The sequence below is a fragment of the Haliotis cracherodii genome, unplaced genomic scaffold, assembly GCF_022045235.1.
Source record: "Haliotis cracherodii isolate W230 unplaced genomic scaffold, xgHalCrac1.p SCAF_4, whole genome shotgun sequence".
Lineage (NCBI taxonomy): Eukaryota > Metazoa > Mollusca > Gastropoda > Lepetellida > Haliotidae > Haliotis > Haliotis cracherodii.
In genome coordinates this window covers 12,585,784-12,593,347 of record NW_027266297.1, presented here as the reverse complement: position 1 = coordinate 12,593,347, position 7,564 = coordinate 12,585,784, and the positions used below count along the sequence as shown (strand labels likewise).

The following is a 7,564-nucleotide window of genomic DNA, read 5'->3' as shown; positions in this document are numbered from 1 at the left end:
GTTTAATGTCGTACATCAAATTATGTACCAAAATACGGCAGTCTAGTTACGGTCGCCATAGCGACGCTTGTTCCCCAAACACCTGCTCATGGCCGAGTCCAAAGCAAAGTAGAAATATTATTGTGGACAGGGTGAAGGGGTACGGTCTAACTGAAATATCAAAATGACCGATATTTTAGTTAACTGGCTCAATGAAGAGCTTGCAATATCCTCACCCGTCGGTAAGTTTGATAGATGGACGCATTGTATGTCCCGGTGGTAATAACACAATAATCTTTGTTTTTGTAATTTCTTCATTTTTGGAGGCATTTAGCAGGCGCAGGGCAAAATTATGTATAATGTTCAAGCTTCAAGTGTCTTTCATGTTGGAGACTGCCTGTTATACTAGATGACACCCTTCCAGGATGTGGTATAGGCCTAGTAACTAGCCAGCTGATTAACATCTGCATAAAGATGAGGCACAATTAGGACTGTGTGAAGAAGCTGCTGCACACATGAATGATTGATCAATAATTGGACTGAACGAGTAGTATCACCCCCAGCAAATTAATGTTGATCATGTCGCAGAATCTATATGGAAATCGTTTGGTTTAGGCTTTGTGAGATAATGTTACGTGAATGCCAGTTGAATCATTTATTCACATAGCTCTTAAAATTCTTTGAACAGTGATACCTCGTCAACTTGAATTACATTATTGAAATATGTAATCTTTTATGTTGTTTAAAAATGTATTGTCTCGGAAGAAACCAATCGGCATTGTGGTCTTGTATTAGAACCTGGCTTTGAAATATGAATAATTCAATAAAATATTTTTTTATGGTTCTGGTGTTTACTGAAAGTACACACACAACACTCACTTTATCATATGTACATCAATATGGAACCATCGTGGGTGAAATATAAATAAAATGCATGCAATCATTTTCCAGATCAAAGAGGATTTTCAAGACAATTCTCTTCAGGGTTTTTGATTGGTGAAGTTCTGAATAAGTATCAACTTCAAGATGATTTTGACCAATTTTCTCAGAGCAAGTAAGTTCTCAATTGTAACATTCTTCTACGTCCCAAGTTTGTGAAACTAAAACGCTAACTTGCTTTTTCAGCAGATTTGTTTAGTAATATGTAAACTTATGATTATTAGCAGAGTTAATGAGACAGATTGGAATTTTGCTAGGTTTTCAGACTAATGCCTAGGTCTCAGACTGTTGCTACAAAAACATACTTTTTTAAAGAAAGCTTGTTAAATTTCTTATAACATAATACATGTACAGGTATTTATGTTAAAAATGGCATTATAATTCTTTCTACCCTTTTTCAGGCATGTTCATTTACTAATATTTGGATCCTTGCGTCAGACATATATTTATGATGATGTAAATGTTCCAGAACGGCAGATTCAAAACTCAATAATTTCACCCGCATCGAACCCGTCTTGCATCTACTTGGCATCCCATTTGACACAAATGTGGCTCGGGATATCATGACAGAACGACATGGTGTGGCAACACGGATCATGTACCAGCTGTACATAGCACTCAATAATAAAAAGAAAGCCAATCTGACAGGTGTTGCCATGGAAACTATGAGGCCAGCAGCTCCAGCCAAACTAAATGCTGTTGAAACCGAAATATACAAACAGGTACTTTATCCCCACAGACACCTGAGCATAATGGCTCAATAATCTGCCAGGAACAATTTTCTTCCATTTACCTGAGCAATAATCAATAAATGTTTCTTCATAAAGTCATCCCTACAAAACACAGGGCTCGGCTTCATAATGGCAAAGCAATCTATAGTGATTGCCAGTAAACCCTCCTTAATGAGGTAATCATCACCTTAGCAACTGTCATTGGATTCATTTCTCTGCGTAGATGAGTTGTCTCCCCTTCTGTCTTGTCGGCTGTTGTATCCCAGCAACAAGACACAGATTGGATGGTGCCTTAGATGGGTAGCGTTGCACAATGCGAGACTGATTAGATAATGAATTATTAAGTATCATTGATTAAAGTAGGGTTCATCCTTGGTCTTGGCATGTAGGATACATCAAGCATGTCTACGGACACAGGATTCTGGTAGGACAATCTCTAAGCAATGATTCTTGTAATCCTTTGCAAGCCTTATTCAGCAATGTCAAAGAAAAGAGTCGATAGACATTATCATGATTATTATTACTATTTTAATTGTGTTCTGTGTTGTAGAGTACTGTCTATGGTACATGCACAAGAATTTTCAAAATTGGTATTGTTTGGTTCAGGAATATGATGCTATATTCTCTGATACTAGAAACCTGTATACTTTTTCTAAAAGCAGATCTAATGTATTGTATTTATTTTTCATGTTTTTGCATAAGGATGATAGAGGTTAGGAGTGGAATGGAAAATAAGATGTTTTTTAATTGCACTGAGTAGATTTGAGAATATAAAGATCAGATATGTTGACTTCCAATAGAATAGTGATATTCACATTTTATCTGGGTTTTAAGTATTTTCAGTGTTTTGTTTAGATTAATATGTGTTGTTTTCTTTATTTATGTCATAAATTTTATTTCTAACACAGCGTCTAAAACACGCAACACCTCGGCAAACAGACTTGAACCTTGAGGCACTCGTGAGTCGCTTCCATGAAAAACAGATAGAGATGGAAAAGACTGCATTCAAAGAGCGTTTTGTAGAACAGGAACGCATTTTGCAAGAACAACAGCAACAGCGACAAGCACTGTTGGAGAGATCTCGGCAGCTAAAGGCAAAACAAAGCGAGATGGTTGCCAAAATTCAGTAAGCATGATTTTAAATAAAAGTTTTGGTAAATGAAATAGAAAGAAAAGCAGCATTGAAAGAATATACATGTGGTCAGCAATGAATCTGTGATCTATGTACTTGCTAGATCACTGCATTCTTTTCAGTGTAATTGTATATAAGGCATTTGATTGTTTGTTGGTGGTGATTGTGGTTGTCTAAAGAGCAAATTGGAACAAGGCTCATTGGAAAACGTTAAGAGTAGCCTCCCTTGGATATTAATGATCACTTGTGGTCAATTCTTGGGGAGGAAAAGTTTTTATTATGTTGCAGATATGTTAAAAAGGTGACAAATTTAGTCAGACCACTATGTGATTTTAATGTTAATGTCAAACAGATATTGCAAAAATATTATTCAAACTATACCGTCTAATCCATGTTACTCTCTTATCACAGAGCAGCTACAGTTGAGATCCCCAAGCCACCCGCTAATCGGACAAGTAAAGCAATGCAACTGAGGAGAAACATGAAGCGGAGAAGAGAAGCTCAGGTATGGTAGATAGTTATTGCTTATCAATTAACAACACTCATTTTACTGACAAAATAGTATGGATTACAAGTGTAATAAAGAAATTGATCATCCAAGTTATTGTCATCATATGTCAGCTTTAAAACGATATGTCTTTATTTCTTTACCCTCATTTCAGAAATCTTAATCTTAGCAAAAGAAACCTCTCACAGAATGCAAAAGTACCCTTCATAGTACAGTAAACTATGTTTATAACGAACACATTTATAAAGAACTGATGGATGTTACAAACTTTGAACTTAGAAGTCTTGATGCTGATTGGCTGATTAGAGAGTCATCAGATCACACGGAGATGAATTGTATCTGAGTAAAAGAAAGGTCTCATTTAATTATCACTTCACTTCAGGCTTTAATCCTACAGTAAAGCTGACACACCATGATATAACTGGAATACTGCTCAAGGTGACATTAAACTATACTCACTCGCTTTTATGTTCCTTCTCTATTCATCATTATTATTTCCTGTATCACTATAGGAGGCCATGTCATCCATTGCCATGTTTGAGGAGAAGATGAAGACTATTCTGCCCCCATCTAAACTTGACTCCAGGTAAATATTCTTAGTTGTGTTGTCAGGGAAATTGACAACATTCATCCATGTTCACATGAAACCTTTACTAAGCTACAGTCACTGTATAACAGGGCCACATGCGTGTATTGGGTTAATAGTAGTTACATATTTTACAGTAAGCAACATATCTGTAATTTATGTAACGAATGAGAATGCACATGGTCTTAGCAGGCATTAGGGGACTAACCGTTCTTAGATGCAATATCCTGCCATCTCGATAAGGTCATAAATGATATTGTCATACGTTCATGTCAGAATGATGAGATCTGACTGGTCCACGTGATCTTGATAAAATACTGTGTAACCCCCCTTGGAGAGTTATACATTTCTAAGATGGGGGATAAATCTCTTATACCCCGCCACAAGCAATACAGGCTGGACGTGGATTTCTGAGAGGCAGAGTAAATAAATCCCTTATATCCTGCTTCGAAGCAAAAAGCCTCACACTTTTTTCGAGTAAATGGAAGTCACGTGACATAGCACAAGTTAACCTCAGCTCAATCGAACAGCTGTTTTTGAATATATGTTAATTCTTTTACAATGTCACATTAAAACAGGTCGGTAAGATAAATTTGGCTTGTGGTATAAAACCTACGTTAGATGCATACCCTCACGATCCTGCTACCACTTATAGTGTGGATATTACAATTACTTGCAGACTTGACCCTATGGCTGCTATCAATCCATTATTGGGTTGTTTTCATCCATAAACATATGATATTGTGTATATAAAGAAATTATTTCAGTCCTAGTGTTATGTTTGGGATATTGTTAAGGTGACACAATTTTTCTCTCCGACTAACCGTTACCTTTCTTCCAGTGAGTCTTTTGATGTGGCCTACCTAGTGAGTCGGGAGGATGACAAGCTACACGTGGACCCTATCGAGTTGATCAAGCCAACCTCCAATGATGACTACATCGGCAAGATCAGGAAGAGGCTGCATGAGGACTCGAATGCCCGCCAGGAGCGAGAGAAGCGGCGCAGGAAGGTCCTGGTGGATCAGATGAAGTCGCATGAATCACAGGAGGTTGGCAACTTGCATCATTCATTGTAATTTTACATTTGAAAAAAGTTGACATCAGTTTCAATACTGTATATAGCCAGGCCAATCTCATTGAAAGCAGATCTTAGTTCTTGCTACTGCTAAACAAAGATCTGAGGACACCCTATTACGGGTCACGTCAGACCGACCTTGCGTGAACTTTGCTCATAACATCAGTCACTGGTTTGTCTGGTCCAGACTTGATTATTAATAACTGACAATTTATAGCTGGAATAGTAGTTGAGTGTGGCAAGGACAAACAAATGAATATTGGGAGAACACATTTTCTTGATGGAAAAGGGAACACAAAATGTATTTCATGACAAATGTTATTATAGGGCAAAATACAATGGAACAACTCCTGTTGATGTGCAGTAGGTGGAGAAGATGGGTCATCAGGCACCTGTAATGATACATGTTTTCACAGTAACATATCCTTAGCATGTTTCTCAAAAAGACAACCAGATTATTTTTAAACGTATTGAAAATTTGGTTTTCAAAATGCCTTTTTCAAGAGTGTTTCCAATCTGTGATTAACCATAATGATTTCCCTATTGTGCCATTATAATATCCCGCAGGCTAGAATTTATATGATACAGCTTTCCCAGGACTAATAACTTATTTACATATATATCTTTTGAATACATTAATCTATATACACGACTAAATGACAAATATTTATAAATACCCAGCGCTCCAAGGAGGAAAAGGGTCTGGCGTTTGAGCGCTGATATTTCATTTCTTTTAATCTCTGATTGGTCTTTCTCCCTAAAAAACATACCAGTGTTTTGAAACTCAAAAATTCATTACATTTCAATATGTTTTGGTCATGGAGAGGATATATATGTGCATGGTAAGGTGTGTAGGTACATAAGGACAATAAAATTATGTGAGGCAGGGTATTTGGTAGTTGGTAGGTCGGGATGAAAATCTAATAACTGATTTGGCCTGAAGTATATTCCTCCAGATTAGTTTTACAAATGTATACTCCTCCTCCCTGGTAGGAAGCTCGGCGTGAGGAGATGATGGTGAACCGGCTGATGCGGCAGTCGCAGCAGGAGAGACGCATCGCTGTGCAGTTGCTGCAGGCCAGGCATGAGAAGGAGGTGATCCGAACCAACCGCATCACTCGGGAGAAGCAGTACGAGGAACGGAGACTCCGGGACTTTGAAGATGCTCTGGACAAAGAAGCTGTGAGTCTGAGTTACTGTGGTTTATTTTGGACAGTATTGTATGACAGGGGCTTAATTAACAGAAAAGTATCCTACCCATGTGCCCAAAGATAGTGACAAGATAGGGGCAAAGTATCAAAAGGAGACTATTCTGCTTCTAGGGTTGGGACGGGTAACTCGGGTACTCGGGTCAGGTGGGTCCTGAGTAGGACACAGGTACCCATAGGACTACCCGGGCCCGTGGTTAGTCACGTGATATATTGTTTGATAACGAAAACACACTATAGCTCAGTGGTTACACTACAAGTCACTATTATTAGCATTTCTTTCTGACGATGCACATATTACTTTTGACTTGTATATGTTTGAGTAAAGATAAAGCTTCAGTCAACTTCAGTGTACGTATGATCTGATCGTTTCATACATGTATCCAAATAATTTTTGCCAGGGCTGAGGTAAAACAATTCCCAATCAGACATTTTGTTCCCAACTCTTGAGACCAACAGTGGGTACCCGGGTAGGGTCAGGTATGCGGGTCGTAAATTTGAACTCATCCAAGCCCTATCTGCTTCTATCTGTAAGGTCAGATTTGTTTGTTAATTATTATTTCATCTGAGTGAATAACAAAATCTTTATGATGATAAATGTGTCACAATACATATACTACGAAGAAGGTTAGAGAGACTGGTGTACAGACTTTGTGAGATGGTGATACACACCGACAACATAGTGGGGTTGTTGCAGTGGATAGCCAAGTGGTTAAAGCATTGTTTCCCATGTGGGTGCAATGTGTGAAGCCCTTCTAGGTATCCCTGCTGTTTATAATGCCAACAAAACACAGAAATACAACAGACTATTTCTTGTGATGACATTGCGAAAGGACAATTATATGTAGGACTCAGACCTATGGCAGGACTCTAATGCGTAGAGTAAGCTGAGATCTGTGGCAGATTCTCATGGTTATTTGACGTCATGTTTACAATCATCTCTTTTCAGTTCCATAGTTATATGACGTCATGCTTGAGATGACGTCATGTAAGTTCAACGTCTATTATCAATAGACTCAGCAATCAGTCAAAAACGTATAAGCCGGAAACCATAGAAAATGAAGGTTTTCTTATGGGGGATTCATGCCAGCAGAGGAAGAAACCAATATCAAAGGACCTAAAAGAAGAATCTTTTTGAAATGACTTTTTAAAAATCCTAAAAGTTCCTCGTGTAAAGGAATCCCGAAGTAGGGAAGCGTAAAAATATTCAGGATTTTATCAACTCCCGCAAATGAGAGGATGGTGAGGAAGGTCTTAGAAAATTATTTCTACAATGAAACTTAGGGGAATGTTTTTAAGAAAAGTACCAATATGCAATCCCTGCACCGACGATGCTGTTCCAAAGGGGAAATGATAAAAATAATCCAGTGAAATATTAATCTATATATATGAATCTACATATAGAA

The 7,564-nt window shown here is 37.9% G+C and overlaps 1 protein-coding gene across 1 annotated transcript in view; it reads left to right on the top strand.

Annotated features, from left to right (window-relative positions):
* The first annotated feature begins 81 nt into the window (after window positions 1-81).
* Window positions 82-7,564, top strand: part of LOC139478832 (sperm flagellar protein 2-like) — a 46,240-nt gene continuing 38,757 nt past the window's right edge. Inside the window, exons 1-8 of the mRNA XM_071261493.1 lie at window positions 82-221; window positions 931-1,033; window positions 1,388-1,640; window positions 2,558-2,775; window positions 3,193-3,286; window positions 3,802-3,875; window positions 4,717-4,924; window positions 5,944-6,132. Of these exons, the coding sequence (XP_071117594.1) occupies window positions 164-221; window positions 931-1,033; window positions 1,388-1,640; window positions 2,558-2,775; window positions 3,193-3,286; window positions 3,802-3,875; window positions 4,717-4,924; window positions 5,944-6,132 (1,197 nt within the window). The 5' untranslated portion in view covers window positions 82-163. The remainder of the gene's footprint in view (window positions 222-930; window positions 1,034-1,387; window positions 1,641-2,557; window positions 2,776-3,192; window positions 3,287-3,801; window positions 3,876-4,716; window positions 4,925-5,943; window positions 6,133-7,564) is intronic.